At 43.0% G+C, this 24,243-nt stretch overlaps 1 protein-coding gene across 1 annotated transcript in view; it reads right to left on the reverse strand.

The window, feature by feature from the left end:
* TGFBR2 (transforming growth factor beta receptor 2) overlaps positions 1-24,243 on the reverse strand; it is a 58,719-nt gene that overhangs the window by 2,255 nt on the left and 32,221 nt on the right. Inside the window, exons 4-6 of the mRNA XM_082014608.1 lie at positions 13,766-14,565; positions 9,314-9,455; positions 1,493-1,620 (exon numbers count right to left, since the gene is read on the reverse strand). Coding sequence (XP_081870734.1) covers positions 1,493-1,620; positions 9,314-9,455; positions 13,766-14,565 — 1,070 coding nt within the window. The remainder of the gene's footprint in view (positions 1-1,492; positions 1,621-9,313; positions 9,456-13,765; positions 14,566-24,243) is intronic.

Here is a 24,243-nt window from a genome sequence, read left to right on the forward strand (position 1 = left end):
CCTTATCGGTTCTCTACCCTTCTTTACTTTAATTTTTTCACATGTGAGACAATGTCTTTTGAATATCCTGAGAAATGTTGTCACACTGTTCCTAAATTTAAGCAGTTTTTACTATTTTTTTTTCTCCCAAATGATTTAAATCAGGATTCTTTTCTGCTTTGTTAATTGGGCTCTTCTAAAGTACCACATTTGTATTACCAGTTTGGACTTCATTTTGTCTTCGTGGTAAACAAACAACTGCTGTCAACTCATGATTCCTCTTACTAGCTCATCCACAATGTTTAAAAATTTCTACAAGCAGTTCTTTTCTATAAAGATGAGCATTAGTATAATCTCTTCTACCCAGCTCGTCATTTAGAAGATGGTTGTATCTATGGCTCCTAAAAATGTCAACGTCTTTTTAGTACTGGTAATATCAGATATCCCTCAGATGTCTCTCAAAATACAGCTTTCCTCCCCAGTTAAAGGCCCCTCCTCAGTAACCCTACTCATCACAGATGACTACATAAGGAGAAAGTCCCTGTGGTTCTGGAAGGGGCTACACTTTGCCCGAGTCATCAGGTGGCAGATGCGTTGTTCTTGGTTGGAAAGATGATTGATTTTGGCCACTCATCTGGCCTTTCTTAAGTAGGTGTTAGACTATGATTTTAACATCTCAACTGGAATGAAAAAGGGAGTGTTACATTGCTCCTGATGGAAATATTAGCTGATCTTCATTGCCTGGGCTTTTATAAATGTTTATGATGCTTTCCTTTTGTCTGTAAAGAACATTCAACATATTTCATTGACAAGTGGAATGACCAAGCCTCGCTTCTTCTACAACACAATTCTCATTTTCTCTCTACTGATAAAACTGCTTAGAGCAAAGGTGAAGAAATGCATGCCTTTGGCTTGCTTCCATTCAGTTTCATCTACTGAGAATTCTACTATTGCCTAGGAGGTGCAACCATGGTGTACATGCACGGGGAAAGCTGACAGTGCTTCATGACATGCAAGGGAAATGGACTGCTAATGTACAACCTGAATAAAAACAGACTGGCTTGCTGAAGACTCATTTCCTGTTTTCTTAAACCTGTCAACAGCTGGGATACAACTATGACTGCTCTCCATGATAAAGTACGGAGATTTGTTTTCTCTGCTGAAGGGGCCCATGTGTGAAGTTGTTCTCTTTGCCCTTTCAAAGCCTACACAAAGTGTGCTTTAAGGCCCTAATTATTCTGGGTTGTCTGGCTGATTGTTGGGTCTCAGGTTTCCTACCTTTTTATTTTGATCACTTTTAGATTACACTGGTGGGCAGCAGAAATCCCAGGGCTTTGGGGTAAGCACAGTGCAGAGCACTGTGGTGTCTGAACCACGGGCAGCACGGGTGTCACCATGTGACAGGGCTCTAATCCGTGCAAAAGAGAGGTCCAGCACTGAGTTAAGGCTCAGGCTTTGGGCAGCAGCTAAATGTGTGGTGCAGCTCCCAGCTGCACAGATATGGTGCTCTTACCTGATGGTTAAGCCAGGAGCTGGGGATCTCAGGTCGCCCTCTGTCTCTTAGGACATTGTCCTTCATGCTTTCCACGCAGGGGTGTTCTCGCACTTTAGAGCCGAATGGGGGCTCGTACTCTTTCACTTCTGCCAAGAGAATAAGCAAACACAAGGGTATTCAGCTGTGCTATGCTGATGCCAAGTGGGAAGGAAGCTGGCAGTTCTCTGGAGGAGTAGGAGCTACTGATTAGCTGCTCAGTGCCACTGTTCTGCTTGACCAGCTCCAGACAAAGCAAAGCCAGTTGGCATTTTCAAAAATGTTTCAAATGTGTTTCTCCCACACGCTCCCTCCCTCCCTTTTTCTCTCCTAGCCAACTAAACAATTTTCATTTAAACCCTTTAGTACATAATCATATTAGCAACAATCAGAGCAGCAGAGTAACCTATAATGGTACGTGAGCCTTTCAATCCGCGCTGAGGCAAAACACACAGGAACTTCAAGGTGAGTTTTGCCTGAGCCAGGCTTGAAAGAACTGGTTACTTTGGTCCCCCGTAGGTCCCCTGAGTCCACACACACTTACTAGGTGAAATATAAACTGAAATCTACCTAGGTCATGACAGATGTCAATATGCCAGACTGCTAGGAGGAAACAGTTGCTTGAAAAGGACAAAGATACAGTAAGGAGCACTGCTGGAAGCTGCTATGCTACCCTTGTTTATTATTGAGCCGTGTTCCCTTGTAGAAAGTAGTAGTCTGTTCTTATTTTAGGCCTCTCTCCCAAAATGGGTCAGTTTTGGCCCATGATACAGGGGGCACAGCTTTCTGAAGGGGTTGCTGCCATTCTAGTTTTTGTTTGCATGTTGCATATTTTCTTTGCTTTTCTTTGGAGTGAGAAAGGAAGAGGCAGACATATGGGACCTTTGGAGAAAACTCAAGAAATCTCTGAGAGCGGAAATATTATAGTAGATGCTGACACAGTGTAGAAAATGCTGTGGTTTCTTTGGGAACAGATGGAGACTTTACTCACAGGCCTAATGACTTGCTAGTATTAGATAAAGATTTATGAAGTTGGCCTGTTCTGCTGCCTCTTATTTCTTTCTAGGAATTAACTGAGGGCAAGAAATCTGAAGTGTAATCTACAAGGCAGTTTGAAGAATGCATGTGAGTGCCCAGAAGATGTGTGAAGAGAGATGAACGAGACAGGAGACACAGTACTGTTGTGTAATGTTACAACAAAAGTTTAAATTTTGTTGAGTGAGCAGTGTCCAGTGCTACTCACTCCTCTCAAGGGGTAAAAAGAAGGTCTGAGAAGGGAGATAACAATGATTTAAAGGCCCAGAACAAAATGGGAAGAACCTCTAATGCTTGGCTTTGTTTCCTTTGGAGAGAAAGGTAAGAGGTCATATGGTAAAATACTGGAAATAACTAATAATCAAGATAACACAGGTCAGATCCTTCTGATTGTCATGTCTTATGATAAAAACAAGGCAGTATTGAACATAACTAAAAGGTGGACTTTTATCCAAAACCTTAGAGATCTCATTTCTACATGATGGCCATGAGATGAAGACTATAGGCTACCGAAAAAGCGAGGGAATTTCTAATACTTAAAATAGCCAAGGTACAAACATTTCGGGAGGGATATTAAACCTTGTGCTTCAAAGTTTAGCGATTAGAGATCCAGCTGCAAACAACTGTGTTTGCAGTGCAGCAGATCACCTCACAGATGCCACCTGCAGAGCTCGCTCTCCTTCTCCTGAATCATCTGGTGCTGGCTACTGTCCACACAATGCTCTGGAGAGTGGCTATAGTCCCAAAATGTAACTCCTATCTTCTCATACGTAAATCACTTTAAGCCACAAGGGTCAAAGTCTGCTTTGCTTTCTTTCCTCTCCAAGAAGTCATACCAGTTTCTCTCGCATTAATCTGAGTTAGAGATTACTCAGCCAAAGTAAATTTACAAAACTTTAGCCCTAGAAGTTAATTGGGAAGTTGCCATCTTGCTGGTCAGACCTGGAGTCCTGTGCAGCGGATGCACGATGATTACAAAGCAGATACCTCTACTTTCAAAGCAAACCAAAATATTGAAGTTTGCTGGGAAAATTTAAATAGCGTGACCTAGACAGCCATTTCCTACACCACCTCCAACAGTCATGGTTTGATTATGGTAGTGGCTGGACACCAGCCAAGGCTCTGAGATCTTCTTGTAGTATGAAGAGTCAGAGTATTCTGAATGTTGAACAGAGGGTGCTGTGGTGCTGAGCTTAATCTGAAGGCCATTCAGCTTCATGAGATGGTCCAAGCGGGGCACGGGAAAACGTTCCCAGGGAATTGATAGGTTTGTAATACATTTTCTCTGTCTAAGAAAATCTTTCTATGCTATGAGCATTCCTCTTCCAAATATTAAGACTGAATGGGTTTTTCAGGTTTGGGGTTTTTGGTTGGTTTTGGGTTTTGTGTTTTTTTTTATGGTAAAGAAAGAGAAAGTGAAGTCAGATGCCAGTTTGCTGTAATAACTTCATAGTAATACAGTCGTGCCTTCCCTCAGTTTGAAAAGCATGCAACATCCTTGCTATTTATTATCCTGCTTCTCTTTCCCTTAGAAAGAAAAGCCCACCAAATCCTCTCGCAGTAAATTATCCTTTTGCTGTGGAATCTCAGGTGTCAGGCACATTTTGCAGTAATAGCTGGGGTTATTCATGGATCATGTTGACGTGCTAACAGTAGATGTAACAGATGTCAATTTGAGGTCAGTTAAGATGTTTGTGCCTACCTGCTTGTGCACGGCTGTATGTATACAGATACTGTATTTTTCATGCCTTATTTGTTTCTTTTGACTGTTTTTAGACCAGTCAGGTACTGAAAATGACAACAGGCTGAAGTATCATAAATACTTCAGGTACCATGAACTACAGCACCTTTAGCGTTCAGTAATGGCAGGGTTCCTTCAGCTTTAACCCCCAGCATTTAATCTTTATGGCTGTGAGCTACCTTGCACTAATAATCCCTGTGCCTCTGATTCCCTTTGACACTGGCTTGGCCATAACTCTCAGAAAGGCTGGGACTGGATTTTTAGCCCCAAACAGAGACATTACTGAAAATCTATTTGTTGTTCCTGATGAATGCTTTAGAAAAATTGGCCATGGGTTCCTCATTAAAAAATATGCGTTGCTCATGTGATCTTTTCCTACTCTAAGCTCTTTGCAGTACGATTCTCTTCCTCTGGGTCAGAACAGCATAAATTAACTGTGGGGCACGGTCTGTAGCAGTGGGCTTGTGTTTGGGAACTTTTAGGTCCTTTTGAAATGCCTGTCCCTGTAGAGTTTACAAGGGGAGAGCCACAGAAGGGAGAAATCAATCGATGGTGGAGCTACTGTGACAGCTCATGCACACACACCCACCTGCATGTGTGGGCAGATTGTGTCTTTCTTCACGCTAGAGGAATTTGAGTGGTGGATCTACTTAGCCATTGCACAAAGGGGTTATGCAGAGGCTCAAAAGCCGTTTCATCGCCAAGTTTAAGGAGCTGCCAAATGCTTACTTCACATTTACCCCAGGTTTCCCCATTCTGCTCCTTCAGAATACAGATGCTAGCTGGGAAGGGTGAGGTTATGTTGGGATGGGTGAACTCACTGTGCAGTTTCCCCTGCACAGACATGTTTTAAGTGACTTCACATTTGATGATCAAAGCCACAGCCACACTTCCAGAGGTCTGGGAGTGTACAAGCTCTGCCACCGGTGTACGGTTACAGGCTGCTTAGTCACTGTGCTCTGTCCTGAGGTGGCAAAGTAAGGAACGCAGAGCACATCAGCACCCAACATGGAGTGCAGTGCAGTGATCTTACCTACTGCTACCTGGGCTGGTTAAAGGAAAGCACTTGCTACCTTACAGGTAGTGCTGTGGAGACACAGAGAATTTCTAGGACAGGAGTTACTGTCACAGGGTGATGCTGCACCATGTGTTTGTACCAGCTTGGGATTATATGCCACCGCAAGCCAATGCAGTGCAGACATGCCCTAACCGGGCTCTGCTCCACAGAGGGAGAGGCTTAAATCAGGCCCCAGCTACAGCTACCTCAGGGCCCAATGCACAGGCACAGCCCCGCTGTACAGGCTATCAAAAAGCTCCCTGCTGCCCAAAACTGCCACCTCTCCACGACAATATGGTGAAAGCCGAGCATTTCACCAGCTACAAGATGCACAAGTGTTTAGTTACCAAACTGTGGCCCTTGGATGACTCTTTCCAAATAAGCTTAATTAATGATTTTCTTCACATTAAACAAACCTCTGCTAAAGCAAGGCTGCCACTTCAAACAAAGCTCTGCTGCTATACCAAAACCAGCCACCACTCCAGGCAGTACAAACACTGCACGAGCAACATCGCCATTTTCCGAGGGGAGTTTTCTTCTCCCTCTTCACCAGCCCCATGTACTCAGAAGTGCCCCTTCCTCTCCTTCTCCCCTGCCACCCCCAACAGTCCTCCACCCGTAGCAGCTCCAATACAAAACAGATGGTTTTCTTTTCTTTCTAGGAGGCTGTCAGAGAAATTACACTTGCCTCAGTTGCCAAAGCTGTGCCGCTCTGAAAGCAAGTGGTTGAGATGAAAATTATATTTCTTGCAACGTGCAGCATCTGGTGCACAGCTGTTGCGCTGAATGAAATACCAAGTTAACAGCAGCGCGGAGCACTTGAAATTCTCCCCAAAGTAGTATTGCTGAGTTTCTAAATATGCCTCTTAAATTATACTCCAGTGAAAAATCAGTCAAACTCGATCTTTGCCTCTGTCTCCCTTTCCCTTGTGCCCCATTCCTGCTTCTCCATATTTAGCACAACAAAGTAACAGTGAACAGCATGGCCTTGCTCAAAAGCCGATCCCCACCTGCTTATTTACTACGGCAGCTTCACAGCGTGGATTATGCTGCTGGGTATTTTTGTTTAAACGTCTGCTGACTGAAAAGGCCTGGCAGAGCGTGGAGACTGTGTTTGACAAAGCTGCTGTAGTGAAAGGACCTGCCTCCATCACCTCCCGCACTCACCGAACACCTGCATGCTGACAAATGCGTCCTGAGAGCTCCCTTTGTAAAAGAAGTAAGCCGCTGTACCTTTACGTGGCTGAATGGCAATTAGCCCCCCCACAGGCTTCCTTCCCTAACGAAGGTTGCTAATGTCACTGCCTCGGCTTAGACTGCCACTCCTGCCCTCTAAACTGCCACGGGCTTTCTCTAGCCACAGGGAGCTGACACCACGGTCAAGCCAGCCCCGTGAAGACGGTGCCTACATCTTTTAGGCTCCTTTGGAAAGACTGGCTGTAATCAGGTCAGCCCACTCTGGCTTATATGCGAGGTCATTTATCTAACTGTTTAGGAAGAAAAAAAGAGGATTGCGTGAGTGGAGGCAGCTCCTCGGGAAGGCTGCGAGGAGAGAAGGGAGTCTCACGAGTGACGGATGGAGAGAGAAAGCAGAGGGGGAGCTGCAGTCATGAATCACTGCAAGGGTATTACACCAGTTGGTTGCAAAGATAGCCAGACCGCATGAACCAGGGGAAAATCTAAGAAGGAAATGAGAGAAACTGTTCAATGCTGCTGCAGCTCAGTACCAGTGACAAGGGAGCTACATCCTGGGAGTTGTATTTAATTGCTCTGGATGGGGGACACTAAGCCCAAGCTCCACCCTCCTACAGGTCTGCCCAAGTATTCCTGTGGTTTTGCTGAGGACTTCACCCCTGGAAAGAGGACTGAAATACAGAAGTGAAATTCAAGAAATGTGTTTCTGGAGATGAGGATGACTGAAGGATGAAATGAACAGGGAAAATCAGGATGTGGGTGGGGGGTTAAGCTCCACCTTGAAAGCAGAGGAGATGCTGGGCCAGAGAAATCTTTCCTTTTCCTGAAATGACTTCAGCCCTTCTTCTCAAGGTTATAATGGGTCAGTCTCTTCTAGCTGAACATGCTGGTGATCCTCCTTCCTTATGAAACTCCCTTCATATCCTCTTTTAGGCAGTTGCCTTCTGAGAACAGCAGCAATAAGGTTTGCTTTTGCCACAATCTCCATTTTGCTGCACTCAGCAAATATGAACAGGAAGGGACTCAGGCATCAGCAAAGATAAAAGACTCCACAGTGAACAGCTCATATTTATATTAATAAGGTGAGTTCCTAAATGCAAGAAACAGGGAGAGCTCAAGAGACAGGGCAAAGATCCTTTTTCTCAGGTTTTAAATCTCTTCAGCCACATTTACCAAGCGCTAATGAAAGGCTGAGGCTGTGCCAGTGCACTTCGAAACAGGCATGACCACAACAGTTAAATGTGGATAGGTTTGCCTTAGAATATGCCAGACTGAGGTTCAGTTCCTGAAGCACCAAATGTTTTTTTCCCTGAAACGTTTGACTAGAAAAGAATTTTTATTCATGCTTTTATGCTAGCACTAGCTTTCTGCACACTTACTCGCTTTGTAGCTTTCCTGGCAGGGTGCAAACAGGGGCAAATCTGTTGCCCACAATCTAGCCCACCCAGCAAGACCAAATGCTGGTCAGACATAGGAGGAGGCTGAGGTGGAGGCAGTCCTCCGTCCTGCACACAGACACCGTGATGCAGCCACACAGCCACTGTGCAGAGTGGCTTCAGAGGCCTCCACGGGCACCCTTGTGGTATCCCACGGATGTTGGTAGAGAAACAAGGAGCAGTTATGCACATCGTCCCATGAGACACTGGTTTTCCTCCCGTACACTACGTTCCTCATGCTATAGTGTTCTAGCCTGCAAGATTGCCCTGTCTCTGTGGCAGCCCTTCAAGATGGAACTGTGCCAAGTCCGATGAAAAGGGAGCCTCTGTGGTTTTGGAAGAAGGATAACAAATCAAATCGTAGTTGCATATCTGCTGTAATATCCACATTAGCATTACCTTTTACAGCCCCACTCCTTAGGCTGCCTGTGAGAGCCCTGGACTGTGCAGCAGTTTTTGTTAGAATGAATGTTAGACAATTCCAGCAGACTGAAGAATTTTCTGTGTAACTTAGTCTCATTTTAGTCCCTGTAGTAAGGTGAAAATCTTCAAACATGGCAATATGAAATGCAGATATCTCAACAGCAACTTTTCTGATTTCTAGCACATACCAGTGCTGCACACTGGGAATTCTGGGGCAGCTTTAGGCAAAGCAGAAATGGAAATTTTGTTTCAGTGAGCAAACTCTGAATATGAACAAACATAGCAGCTCTTCCTGGAGCTGTCCTGATAGTCAATTCCAATCATTTTCATCTTGTTACTGCACTTTATACAACAAACATCCCTTAATTTCTCATATGGGTGATCTCTTGCAACATCACAAAACATGACGAGCAGCAGCTGGGGATTTTAGGAAAGCAGGAAGGTTTTTCTATCACTATGATGCCTCTTAGTGAAATGATCAAGAAGCAACTGTGACACTTAACCGGCCCTCATTAGGTTTCAGAATTAACATTCTGTGAGGAGACAGTTATTACTCCTTGGTCTTAATATTTCAAAATGTCTTATGTTTCCAGTCATTTTGGGTGAGGTCAACCAGACTGAGTCAATCCATGGCTACTCAAGATGCTATGGGAAAAAACAGACATTAATAATCTTTAGAAGTCGTCTACCTAACAGCAGATTTATCCTTACACCAGTTGAGGACCTATTTTCTTGTGCTCTCAGGTGCTTGCCCTTCAAGCCTGCTCATGCACGTGTGCATCTCATACTACCAAAGGCCTGTTAATTTACAGCATCCAGATACACTAGAAACACTGGTGAGAGTTAAAAACCAGACAACCACAAAAGCACATCTGTCTAAACATACTTTTAGAGAGAAGAACACTGACGGCACTTACCTCCGATGCCGTTACAGCGAGATGTCATTTCCCAGAGGACCAAAGCCATGGAGTACACATCTGTTTGTTTGAAGGACTCCACATTCTCCAGGTTCATCCTAGACTCCAGAACCTCAGGGGCCATGTACCTTGCTGTGCCAACCTACAGAAGCGGAGATCAGAGAGAGCTCAGGAGCTGAAATTGTACTTCATGTTTTAGATTCTGCTGTGATTTAACCTCAGCTTTCACAGAAATGGTGCCATTTGACACATATCCAGAAATTCAGGCCATACTTGGCACAGGTTGTGTTTTCTGCTGCCAGGGGAATCTGGCATTGTCCTGACTACCAACTTGCACCTCCCTTGGTAAAGAAATTAAAAAAAAAGCAGCCGTTTTTAATTCCTTAAGCAAATAATTTTGACACTGACAAGCTTTCTCACTCTTTGACTGTTCACAGATAAACTCTGCCCTTTGGGCCTGAAGCAATTGCCACTGACTGAGTGTCTTTCTGTTGAGCAAGAAACACGTCGTATTCTTTTGCGCTGCATATTACGGTGTTAGCTGTTTCTTTTCATGGAAGGCTTAAAAGGAAAGCGGTAAATTCAGGCCTGGCAGAAGAAAGCAAATACACAAATACTGAATGCAGAAACACACATTTGAATCGAAACCAAAAATCGGCCCCTTTGTTTGAAAAGCTGTTCTCATAAACTTTATTCATACTGAGCAGTTTGCAGCAATGATTTTAGCAGCTTTGCTGAGATCTAGGTTATGACCTTGCATTACAGAAGGCAAAATGTCTGTTTTTATCACAAGAAAGGATTTAAGGAAGAATTTTTGGATCACTCAACAGTGATGTTGAGTGACACTCAAATTCAAAACTCAACAATGTGTCATTTCTCAACAGTGTCATTTCTCAAATGACAAACTCTTTGCTAGATAGGTATAAAAAATTTACCCCCCTTGAAGAACTGCAAACATAATAAAAGTCTTTCATCAGGCAAAGACAGCTTAAAATTGGAGACTGGTTAATTGCAGAGATGAACAAGCACAAGTGGGTGATGCAGTAGGACCTGTGATTTAAATGAGCTATTTGCACTACAGCAATCACTCCGGAGCCCAGCGGCAAGCAGGACTGCAAAAGATCATTTCAGTTACTGGGACTGCAATTGCAGGCAGCCACATAGTAAATGTACAGTCCTGAGAGAGCCCTACGATATCCATTTTACAAGCTTCTGTAAAGACATCTTATCACCCCAGGCTCAGGGCAAATGGGAAGATGTTCCACAAAAAGTGCAATGCACCATAAGAAGACAGCAGGAAAGATCAAGGACATAGCTTTGTCATAAGACCCTGCAAGAGCAGAGAATTTCTGTGTCAAAAATATCCAAATAGTTGTAGGATCAAAGCCTTTATAAGCAGAGACCAGAAAAAAACCTGTGTGATCAGTCCCAAAGTTAAATTTCCTATTACATTGACCCTGTGACGAATTTAAGGCCAAGCATGTGTGCAACAACCATACGCTGAACGCATTCTTGGAACAATCATGTCTCAGTACCACTGAGGTGACCAGCATCTCCTTCCCCTATAGAACATGAACATATGGAAGCTGCAGCAGAGGCTGTTCCTGGCCCCCATTTGTCACCCCTCCTCCCCAACTTCTTCCCCAAGCAGATCCCATCCAAAGCTTAAGAAGGGTTACTTGTACACTATGGCCCACAGTCCCACACCCCAAACCTTGCTGATTTTAACAAGAGTTAATGGTGCCTAAATACAGATTCTTAACATTGTCACAAAGTGCTGTTCTGGTCTGGCATTTCACACCCTCTTTGCAGCAGTGAAAAATGATCCTGCAGCTTTTCTGGGCAATGGAGGATGAAGCCCTGTAACTAAAAAGTACAGAGGGAAATGCAGAGAAAAATTAAAATGACTTGAAGAATGCTATCAAGTCAATTCCATTTCCATCCTCCTTAGGATTTATCATGTGTTCCACTCCGCTTATGTCCTTTTATATGCATTTAGCGTATTAGGTCTTTGGGTCAAAGATACTTTTCCTACATCTTGCAGAATGGTGACTCAGGAGTCTCAAAGGCATTTTAGGTACTCCAGCAATTCAGTTTGTTGCCCCTCTGGAGTCTGGATATGCTTTCTCTTTGCAAGTATCAGTCTCCTTTCAGTTCTTGCTTCTCCATAACTTCTGGTGATGGACCGTCTCTCTTCCTGCAGCACATTGTAATTTTTATGACTCTTGAATCTTTTTAACTGGAGACCTTATATTTCTTTCAAGCTGTTGGGGGATGTTTTGTGCCTTGAGGTCTGTCAGTCCTCTCATAGTAGATACCCCTCTTTATCTGATTAGGGAGACCATCTGTTACAATGCTGCTGACGCTGCTGAAGTGAGGAACTGCAGAGGCTCAGATTTATGAGGTCATATTATGCAACATCTGCAAATATTAACCATCATGGGTGGTCAAAGTGAAAAGACTGCAAAGGTTCTAATGGGGGAAAGGACGGTTTCCAGTTAGTCACTAAGGGCATTGGTATTTTATAGTCAATAATGTCTATATTTGCATAAAATGGAAAGTAGTGGGGTTGATGGGAAAGAAGATGGCTTTGTAACTCCAACAACTTGCCTTGAATATTACTAAGGCTGACCAGAAAAATGGTAAAATACTTACACTCTTTTATTTATTTCACAGGAAGCTAGAGGTTTTCTTGAATTAAAATTTGGGTCAGCTCCTTTACATACTTTAAAAAATTGGACCTCCTGGTAGGAAAGGTTTGAGTCAAAAGGTAAAGCACAGAAATTATGCATAAGGAAAATCCTGATGCAAGACCCCTTTAGCAAAAGCTACAGCACTAAAGTTGGCACATTGGGGAATTTAAGTGTTTGGTGCTTGTGTGCCCAGAAGAAACAAGGTGGAGGTTGAAGTGGAGTCACTTCACACCATCCTTGTCACAGGGAAGAATGACACTAGCTGGGTCGCCCCCAGAGTCACTGGAGCTAAACAAAATAAAACAGTGACCCTCAACACCAGTGCCCAAGGACACCGACTCCAAAGCAGCAACCTGCTCTGGGCAGCACTGTACTTTGTTGTCAGTGTCGGTGTGGACTGTGGAAGTGGCAGTATCAATGCTATCCTCCTACTTCCAAGTGTCTGTCAGCAAAGCCAGAGAAATCAGCTTGAAATAAAGGTCGGCTTTAAGCAATCAAAGTGTCTGTGGGGTTGAGTTTCAGAGCCCTTGCCTTACACTGATGAATACTCTGTTTTCACGTTATTCCAAATGGGACCAGTCTTATGAGTGACAATATAGTACGGCTTCACTGCACTCCAAAAAGTTCTGGCACGCTGGAGAGAAATGATAGGTAACTGTGAGTAGTGTTTGTATTATTTTAAATATGGCTTCACTGGTTATCATTCACTCCTGGCTCTGGTTAATAAACGTTCTCAAAATGAGATCAGGACAGTTGCCTCTCACTAAGGAGACTTTCAAAGACAGATCTTCATTAGCTAAACAACAGCAAAGCTCCCATGAACTCAACAGAGCACTACTGACTGAAGAGCTGTCCCTGAAAACATTCTAAACCAAAATATTAGTTCTATGTGAAATAAAAGTCAGTGTCAATGGACAGGCTTTGATGGGACCTATGTATAAAAACATAAATATAAAAATACATGTATAAATATATGTATAATTAAATAATTAGGAATTAATCAACTTAAATTATCTGAATTTATACTACAGGAGTTTTCATTAGAAGAGCCAATATTTAGAGATACACTTGAAAAATTTCATCTTCAAAGCATTCATAAACATCCTCCTGGCATCCCTGTGAAGTAGATGAGTATTATCCATGCTAATTAGTTGAAAAAGCACAACAGGGCAATTATTTTTACTTGACATTCTTGCATATGCTTGCATGTGGAGAATGTACCATAATCTTAAACAAGTTTATTTTTGGCCTTTTAAAGTGATTATCTGTCACTCTAGTTATGTCTTATACCTCCTGAGGACAGAGGACTGACTTCACATATGCTGGTGTATACCAGGAGTGGGTCTAATCACACAAAACTGTAATGCCATCAGGCATGAAAACTGCGGCACAACCTCACAATGATGTGAAGCACATCCAGATCGTGTGTGTGTGTGTGTGTGTGCACTGCAGCAGCACCACAAACAGTTGCTAACAAGCTCATACATGCTTACTATAAGTGTATAGAGAGGATGGTTGCATCACATACATATGCAGCTCTCTGATCATAACAAAACCTACACTGCAATTCTCTCACTGTTGCTTTAATGTTGAGTTTGGAGCCTCTTTGTTTATAAACAATTTCACATTAATTTTTAATGATTTTAAGTAAATATGGCAGCAAGGTTTTTTCCCTCTTTTCACCCCACGAACTGACAAACCAACTGGTACAACACCGTGTCCCCGTCCCCCCCCCCCCCCATTCAAACTTTTAACTTACCTGCCCACTGTTAGCCAAGTCATCCACAGACAGAGAAGGATCCAGCCTCAGGGATAACCCAAAGTCACAGAGACAGCAGGTTAAATCATTTTTAACCAGGATATTGGAACTCTTTAGGTCTCTGTGCACGATAGGTGTTTTGGGGCGACCACAGGGTGTGTGATCACTATGCAGATGAGCAATCCCTCGGGCCAAGGACCCACCCAGCTTCCAGAGGTCCTCCCAGCTGATAATGTGCCGTGTGAGATATTCCTGCAAATTTCCTCTAGCATGGAAGGCAGTGATCAACCAATACTGTTTACCAAGATCTGTCTTACGTTCCTCTGCTGTCAAGAATTGGAGGATGTTCTCATGCTTGAGGTTTGCATCTGAAAAAATGTCTTTCTCAGTTTTCCAGGAGGCATATTCTTCATAGGGGAAAATCTTGACTGCCACAGTTTCATACTGCTCTGATGTGTTTTGCTTCAATTTGGCTTTATACACTTCAGCAAACCTTCCTTTGCCAACAACAATGTCCAATTCAATGGGCAGCAATTCTGTGTTGTGGTTGATGTTATTGGCACAGGTAGAGCTGATGTCTGAGCGGTCATCATCTAACATAATGGCACAAACATCACTGCAGTCCTTATGTTTCCTGGGCTTAACATTCTTCTCCCATGCCTTGTTGAGCTTCCTCTTCTTATGAGTGCGGTAAGCATAAAAGACAACAATCACAGCAACAGAAATCACCAGTAATGGGACAAGACTTATGATTGTGACTTTGGAAATTTCATCTTTCTCCTCTGGCTTATGAGGGTCATCTATAAAGAAGAACAGAAGGCAGGCATACATTGAATGTACATATACAGGAGGCTGTCATTAATTATAGTTTTTATCCAGAGTGCAATACATGATCTTCTCCACTAACAGTAAATAATAAAAATTGACACTGCTTTCTTACTTCAAAATGTTGTTTTGCATATAGGCCTCCATTTACCAGGATTGCCCTGTCTGCTTATTTTAAAAAAAGCCAGAACTGAATGAGCAAGAACCTAATGTAATTTAATAGCTTTGTTCTTCTCTCAGGCTCTTAATACATTATGGATGAAACCTTCACTTTCTTCAGCCAAAGTCTCCTGCACTTCCTCTGTTGATGTACTCTTGACAAATCTGCCCATTTAACCAGTAATTACTAGAACACATTAATTTTTCTAAGATAAATAAATAGACAATGCAGCATGTGAATTCCCACTTGCCCAGTTCCAGTATATTCCAGATCCAGTATATTTCATCAGGATCCATGCAAAGACAACTTCAGGAAACCTGTCCACACACAACTACTGCATGTTAATATTCAAGCACAATATGTATGCCTGCATGCACATCTGAGAAACAAAAGCCATTCTCATACTTTGATGTATGTGCAGGAGCATTGCTAGAACAAATTCGAACACCTGTGTGTACACAGGTGTTTGAATCCTGCAGGCACAATCAGGCATGCATGACACATCAGAATTGTCACCCCCCCACGTACTTTTTGCATGGATTTATGTATTTGAAAAGTTCCTCTGTGTGTCACTTGCTGGCTGTACACTGGCTGTTCTGTTGTAAAGCAGTAGATGGTTCACTCCAAACTCCCTAGCTGGTGCAGTCCACACACTAACACATTCTTAGGACAAACATACAGGGAAGAGAAGAACAACAGGGACATGCTCTAGAACAGGGAGATGTTCTGGGAATGGTACAGATCATTATTCTAGAGACGAGAGCTGCTCTGTCACCTGTAGAAGTTACCTTCTAGTTCAGTATTTCTTAGGGAAGATAAACAGTTTAAAAGGGAACAGTTGTATTCTGAAACTAGATTAAAGAAGGAGGGTCAGAGTTTATCTGAACCTGATTTGATCGGACACACGGAAATGTACTCTCCCGGCCTCTTTTCTTCCTTTGAGTCAGAGCAAATGAGGGAGGGGATTGATTGGAAGGAGCCGTGGGAGTCTAACCTGAACGGACTAAAACAAATGAAGCTTCCACCAGCGTTAAGCAAGTGGCTTGTGTTGGCAGCACGACACTCTGGCGGATGCTCACAGCAATGTCGCTGACTCAGGTTCTGTGTATCAGGCCAAATAAGACCATACGAAAAGGAAAAGTTTAATAAGCTCTGAAGGGAAGTTGCCACTAACTACATTAGCCACAAGCCTCTGTCTCCCCTACTCTGTGCCTCTCAAAATGAAGGTGAGCAATGCTGAAACGGGTAGGGGAGAAGATTTTACGATTGGAACAAGCGCTACCTCTGATCCTCCAATTTCTCTTGTAATCACTTTTCCATTGGAAACACAGTTAGCTGGCAAGAAGCAGGAGCCATCAGCTATTCAAAGGCAGGTGATGGGACACCTGAAGAGTATATTCTTCTTTATTTGGCAGAAAGCCTAAATCCTGAACCAGGATGTGCTTCCTCTGTTTGAAACGTTCGTCAACCAGATGTAAGGCAAGTAATTCAATTCTAGTCTTTCTCATAGGGTTTCAAGGAAGAGGAAGTGCCTTTCTAGCACTGACTTTCCTGGCTAGCACAGGTCAGTGGCATTCACTACCAACACCTACAAAGAATGCGTTTCCTTCATTTATACAAAAGAACGTTTTAAACCAATCCCTTCTTCCACACTCACGTGAACCACAATCCTTATCTCAAGTGATATCCCTTGGCAACAAAATGTTTGTAAATTTTAAACTTTTTAAAATTTAAATTAAAAAGTACTTAAAAATTCATCACAGATTACAGGCACCCCTTCTGCTTTTCAACACGTTGAAGAGGGGGAGAAAGCCTCAGGTTTTGTTATGGCCCTTACTGGAGGAATATATTTAGAAATCCAATGTCACTGCCAGTAAACAGAAGATTTGCATTGCTTATTCCCATGTGCATTCTTCGCTCTCAGAAAATCTGCTTTACAAAGAACTTGGGAAACACCCCAGCGGAGGAGAACTGACTATGTTGCAGGATGGCTGTTTCGGAGTTTTGGCTGCAAGCAGACCACAACTGCATGAATGCAACTATGATCTGTAACAATCAGATAACATAGTTTTGGTGAATGTGTGGGGTTCTGTTTTGTTGTTTTTTTCTTGATCACAGGAAAGCATGTTTGAAGTTTGGACTCTGCTCTTGAAACTGAGTAATATGTCATCTATACCATACTTCTTAATAAAAATGAACATGCCCTTTAGGGCCCTTTAAGTCCTTTTTCTTTGCCACAGAGCTGTAATACGTAGCCCAGACATTTGAAACACAAATGACTTTCTAAATGAGTGAGAAAAAAAACAAGACATACTAGTTCGCTTTCAAATTTCTCCCCATGAGTCCGAGCAGCTGGAGGTAGTTGGGTGCATGTTCAGCTCTAAATGAGAAGAAACTCACACAAAAACTGCCACTCCTTGACTGTTACAGCTACCTGTGTGAGGGTCTGTGATCACTCCTGTAAAGCCCTAGAGCAGGCTGTATTATTTTGGCCTACAGCTGAGAAGTCTCCAGCAGACTTCACAGCCCCTTTGGCTCTTCCTCTTTTTTGCACAAGAGAAAGCTCTGCTTGTGGTGCAGAGGAATTTCTGTGTGGAAGACAGAAACTGTTGATGTTGCAAATGTCACTTGAAAATGAATGAAAAAAAATATTTTAATCAAAGCAGAAGCTGAGCAGTTTGGCCACTTTCCCTGAGCACCGTACTGTTCTGCACCCCTGCTGCAAAGTGACACATCCGCTTTGGCACAGTTCCTTGGAGGAAGTAGGGAGGCAGCGGGTGAAAAGCATACAGCGGCACGTCCCCACCTAAAGCGACAGGGGCAAAGAGTGTGCTCATTTTCAGTTTTTAAGACACTAGAGAAGTCCCACTCAAGGCTTGGGACGTGCAAGAATGAGCACCCAACAGGGAGAACTGAGTGCCAGGACTGACAAGGCTGAACCCCGAGCTTAGGAGGGGACTGAGCTGCCTGCCAGCAGAATTAAAGGGGACAGCAGCAGCAAAGAGCTGGTGGCACTGAGGGTTGGTCCAAGCAAGGCACTTCTGGAACTGCCTTTGATTTTGACCGCTGATATGAGCAGTACAAAATCAGCCCTTCCAGCACAATCTAAGGTTGGGGTACTTCTCTGTTGAATCTGTGTACAAAGTCAGGGCAGGATCAAAATTCAGAGCGTATCTCTATGTTTGCATAGTGGCTAGCCAGCATTTTCTGGCTTGACTGCAGGAATTTGAGAATAAATATGTTCATTTGCTTATAAATAAATACCTATGACTCAAGCCCCATAATTTCAAAAATGGGAGTGCAGCTTCCTCTTTCTAAGCACTGGAATGAGCAAAACCTGGCTGCACAGGCAGGCAAGAAAATGGTTAAAAGAAACAGCCTTTCAGGTTTTGCAAATGTGTTCCTAAATAACTTTCCCCACCCAGAACTATTATTTAGGCAGATCAGTCCTTTCTTAAGCTTCAAAAGAGCCTATTAATATAGCATAACAATAGAGAAGTTGAGCTAAAAGAAAGCTTCCTGTATGTGGTTTAAACTAAGCACAAGCCATCTGCACAACCCCTAACACTACCTAAGCCTTTAGGGAATAGGGCTCAGGTGCCAAGAAAATGGAAACACTGTACAGCCCCTATTCAAGTCAGGAAGCTTCAAAGCACAACATGGTTTTGCCTGCAAATTCTTTAGGTTGGGTTAAGTGCCTTTGATTGAACTTTGGTGTCACTGAACCTCGGAAACAAGAAATACAACAACTGCAATAAAATTAGGACCCATACTTCAACGCACAGGGCAGCACTATGCAAAATGTAGTCCTGACAGAACTACTTCGGTGCTGTTTGCTGCTTGTGTGAGTTCCAAAGTTGCTGCCTATTCAACTGCTAGTCAACGGCACACAGCAGGGCAAGAATATCTTTGATAGTGGCAGAACTCAGGTTAAACATATCGGCACTGATGTGTTGCAAGCTTGTCTAGTGTCTTTTAAAAATCCCCAGAAACACACAGTCACAAAATATGGGCCCAGAGCTGAGATTGTGATCTAGTTATTTTGCAAGCTCCGAGACACAAAGCAGCCATTTGAGCTGACTAGAGGACAACTCCATTTTGCAGCAATTCTGAGGTTTCAAAGTTTGGTTTCAATTCCACACTGGAATGAAAACTAACACTTTTTGAATGTTTTTGCATAAACAGAGTTCTGTTCAAATGTTGCAATTTGGCAAGAGATGTGAGTGCTGAATCCCCACCAGTGAGGGGACTAGTCTGGGGTATGGGCAGCTCCAAGTTCAAGTCCTGCTCTGATTCAGGGAAGAGCTTTTCATCTCTGATTATTCTGAAGCAGGTAAAACGTGAATTTGAACCTTAGGTGCGTAGCGATTTCTGGGCAAGATACTAGGCAATAAAATATGGAAAAGTCTGCCCATCTCTTTAGCGCTACTTTCTGGATGAAAACTAATTCCATAAAATGTTTAATTGTCAGTGAAATAAAGTTTCACACTGAGCAGTTGTTTGGGGTAACTTAGTTTATCTCTCTTGAAGAATCCTCAAGTGACAATGAAATTCTGTAGTTCAGTGTCTCGTATCTTCCTGATTTTGGTCTTTTTAGAAGTAAAATGGCTTGGAAATCTTCAGCAAAACATTTTTAGATGGGAAATGTTGATTTTCAGAACAGAAACTCTGCTTCTGACATTCCTGTACTCTTCCCTGAAACCCCTACCTTGAAGACAAAAGTGGTCTGAAAATTGATCCAACTTTTATGTTTAAAAACTTCTGCTAATTTTATGGGCATTGGTTTTTGGGCTTTGTGGATGGGGTTGGGGAGCTTGGGGGTGGGGAGCTTGGGGGTGGGGAGGGGCCTTTTCCTTAGAAAAGTGGTTGATCCTGACACAAAACACTTGGAAATTATCAAACTAAAATGCTGCACCTCAAACGAACCTGCATTTTTTTATCTTGACAGTGTCTTGGAAACATTATAATTTTCCATCCTTGCTGGAGATGAAGAATTTTTTTCTACTTAATAGTGAGGCAGGAAATCAGCTCCACTCCTTCCTCAGCTCTGTGGTGAACCATCTGATGGCAGAAGGCAGAGATTACTAGATTTTAAAACCAGAGTGGGCTCTATCTTGCTATCCTATCCAGCAGAAAATGAATGCTGACATTTCTTGTAGACTTTCCTCAAAGTTAAATTCCTGAGCCAGTTCCTGAATTTGACAAGAGTTTTTTTTGGACTAGGTAAACCATGTGTGTCAAGGCCAGTAACTGTGTTGTACGTCTTCATCTTTTAGTCTAAAGAGGATATTGCTAGAGTATGCAAAACACAGTATCTGCTGAAGCAGCCTCCTGGAGAGGCACTAGCTCTGGTAGTTGACAGGTCTGCCTGGCCTGCTATAGGGGCTCAAAGACAGCAGAGGTGACAAGGTAAAGCCGTCTCTAGGGCCTGTTTCTGGAGGTGTCTTTCTAAACCAGAAATTTGGGCTCAGAATTTGGGCCCTAAGGATGTTTGCTCAAAGGTGTGGCAATTCACTCACGTGACCTTTTGGTTATTTGCCAGCCTGAATCTTGCTCTGCAGTCAACATATGGCTGGCAAACCAGAGCCAGCCCTTAATGCACTTACCTCTTTTCCTGAGAGGCAATAAGGCAAAGGTATGAGCAGTTTTGGAGGGCTGTGGCACACTCTTTTTGGAGGGTTGTGGCACACTTTCTGCTGCTCTGCCCCGGGGGCCAGCAGCTTTGCCCTTTACCCACGATCGGGTGATCAGGACTCAAGACATCTCTGTTACGCCTGGGGAAAACCCCCAGTTATGTGACCCAGTTGTGTGTGTTACATGTTGGAAGAGTCATGCATATGCGTCCATCACTTGATGGCAATGGCTGCACCTTAGTCATGGAGGTGGGAGGCAGGCCACTTGATTGAGTCTGGGTGGCTTACTTCAGTGAAAAGGCTGGGCAGCAATGATGTAATGGATATTTTATCTATTGTAAGCAGAATTTCATTTTTCAACTAATTGACAAGTATGCTATTCAGCACCCAGGAGGTTTAAGAAACTCCTAAGCTCTAAGATAGAACAAATAGTTTGTTGCTGTTTTATTCCCTCACTGCTGGCTAGAAAATGTAATTCCTTGGTTTGCTGGCTCAGCACCCATTTGTTTAAAATCTCCCACCCCTGGATGCATTCCCTTCTTATCTCTCTTATTCTAACAGGTCACTTCACTGTGTGTACATGGCATCTCTCACATATTTTGACTTTTACAGCTGAGCTTTCCTACTCAGCGATATGAAAGCTGACATATTCTAACTTCACATGATGTGACTGTGTTTCTGTGATACATGCCTCAGTTATACAACTCGGTGTCTGCTGCTGTTCGCTGGTGGTTTTCTGGAACAAATCAATCTCTCCAGTTTCAATATGTTCCAACAGATGCCACACATTAACCACTATTTTTATTCTCAGCCTGAGTTTCACCCCTCCAACCTTTCCCAAAATATTATGTTGCCAGTGTTAGCTACAGTTTGTTTCTGTCTGTAATTATTAAAGTCTCTTCCATGACAACCTGATAAAAGTTTGGCCACATTCCCATACTTATTAAGCTCTCAAGTGATGCAAATTGTAACAAATATGCCAACCAAACTGGAAGAGCTCTGCCTAGTTTGTTTTTACACAAATCTGTAACTGAGCTCTGCATGGTTATTTTCCTAGGAAGCAAACAATATAAATAATACAGAGCAAAACAAAATTTTGGCTTCTTTTGCCTCTTTCCATTCTATTTCCTTTCTATCCCACTAAGTGAATCAGACGTTCAATATTAGACAGCCTCTCCTTTGGTTACATACAGCTGCAGGCATTGGGTGGGACTCTGGTTGCAAATACCTAAGAGGAAACATAGAGAACAATGCCAATATACAAGCGGTGAGAGGCTCTGTGCAACATTATGTAATGCTACTGACCTCTTTTATGGGGCAGCTGGAAGACAGTTACCTTCTGAACATGTTAGTTGGATAACAGAAAAACAGGTTAATGAAAGCCTTTGTTAAAATCCACTTGGAAGCAGTCCAGCTGTAATCATCTCCCTTCTGCTGTTCCTTGAGCACTGGACAACTCATCACATGAGTATTTATGGCCTGGCGGCTGTTTGTGCACAGGTCTTAAGTCTGCTCTTAAGTCTGAGATCCTCCTATGTAGTCAAGTAAAACCACTAACGCTTTGACTCTAGTAAGGAGAGGAAGAGGAGAAAAAGGAAGGAAAAGACAGGGGCAACATGTTAGAGACAAGCGATAGACACCAAGTTAAGGAAATTCTAAAACATTATCTGTATCTTCTGCAGTCTGGGCACCGGGCAAGGCATCACGCAGGCATGCTTGCGGTGGTTCAGGCAGCAGAGCAATACCAGGTCTCCCAGGTAACAACATACACAGTGAGCAATGACAGCACTTGACACACTGCAAATCCATAGGCTGTAATTCGTTCGGGCAAATGACTCAGCCACAACTGATTAATCAAATACTTACGTCTCTTACACTCTCAACTAGCAAACTTAGTAAAAGCGTGAATGTTTTGTGTTAGCAGCACAACACTCTCCCTCTCTCTGACACACTTCCCCAATTACCTTCATTATTCTCATAAACTCTTGCTGACCTGTCAGTCATGTCTATTACTGAAGTTTTGATATTTCAAGGCAACTGTTTGGATGATTCAGACAATCATTAAAATCTGTATACACTGTTGCTGCTAACCCCATACTACGAGTGGGTGCGGTCGGAATGCCCAAAATAATGACCTCATCTTGCAGTACATGAGGAATAAACAGAGACTACCTGAACAATCCAACAGGCACCTTGGTTGCAAACTGCATGGAGATCTGCACAGCATAGTAAGACAGGTGAGGATGAAAAGCGATCACCACGTAAATTATTAGAATGACTCTAAACTAAATAAACTGCATATGTAACAACAACAGTACTTAAAGCATTTGTTTTCTCATCTGCAGTCTCCAGTGATGGGGTCATCCTTTTGCATGCCACTAAACGTGTCCTGCACTACAGGAAGAAGTTGCACTGTATATCAGGTAGGTCATGCACTGAGTAACACGCAGGTATCCCATTTCCTTGGCTACAATGAGTGCTTGGACATCTCTGCCCACAGAGAACGGGTCAGACCTGAGGCTGTAAAGAGCATAGTCCTACTTGGTCCCGTTGGGTAAACAAGCCTTGACCTCAGCCAAGTAGCTTAGGATTGTTAATAAATAAAGAAGAACTTTGTTAGACATTTGTCATGTTCGTGCTGGCTGATGAATAGAGGCTGTGAGACGGCATGGCGAAGGGAAGGCTGAGGAACAAAGCTGCCCAAATACCAAGGGAGGCCTGGAACTGTGCAAACAGCTGCAGACAGACCTGGTTGGTCACAACAGGTCAAACCATAAGAAGGCAAAGCAAGATGCAGAAGATCCACCAGACACAACTAGACATCAGGGAGGAAAAAAGTGGTAGTCCAGTCCTGCACTCATCTTTTCCATGACAGCAGGACCAGGCCGTTGTCTGCCATGTAGCCAACTTCTAGCCAGCCAGGCCTTTTTCCCCCTGATTTTGGCTAATCTTTTCCAGTGGTTTTGCTCCCTGGCTTTGCCTTCTGGTAACACTGACATTAGACATTTGAATAAATAATAATTAAAACAGACTGGCATTGAATTTTGCTGTGAGAAGCATTTTTCCACCACAGGGGTACAAGCTGCTTGCCAGTCACCCACAATTTTGTTTGGCAAAAAAAGAGAGGGATTAAAAAATAAACACAGAGTAGTCAGGTTTGCAATGGCTACCTGTCTCCTGTATATTATTTCTCCAAGAACTACAGAACATTGTTTGGATTCTGTGCACAGTATTTTCCACCAGCTGCCCATGGCCTGAAATGCCAGGATCTGAATCAGGGTCAGAAAGCCCCCTGACAGAGCAGAACTACAGGCATGTTTAGGCACATGCCTGACTGTGTCTTGCTTATTTTGCAGATTGGCAATTTAAATGAAAGTCAATACAAGAAACAGGCATTTAATTTGGATGTAACTACTTCAAATATTTCCAAAGCCACACTTGGGTGAGTCACAACAGCTCCCACTATGCAAAACCTTTAGATGTTTGTGTCTAGAAATGGATTCAGGAGGTTTACGCTTCACAGTCAAGACTGGTACGAGCCAACAGTGCTATAAACCAATTCTTCTAAAACCAGTAACAGCTCAGCTGTGAATCACTGGAATGTAGTGACTAACCTCTGGTGGAAATGAGAACTTGTTGCTTTACCCACAATTTTCTTCCTTACCTCAGAAACACCAGGATTAAACTAAATCTGTTTTTAAGTGTGCACTCAGGAGGAAGAAGAGCTAAAACACTGATCATTTATAGCAATAGCTTGAAAGGAAAGGCTGCGATTATCAGGTGAAAAATTCCAATCTTTTTTATCATCTCAGTTTCTGTTAATAAATGAGTACAATCACTTTTTGATCAGGCTTTTTTAG

This window comes from Phaethon aethereus, assembly GCF_964289735.1.
Source record: "Phaethon aethereus genome assembly, chromosome: 2".
Classification (NCBI taxonomy): Eukaryota; Metazoa; Chordata; class Aves; order Phaethontiformes; family Phaethontidae; genus Phaethon; species Phaethon aethereus.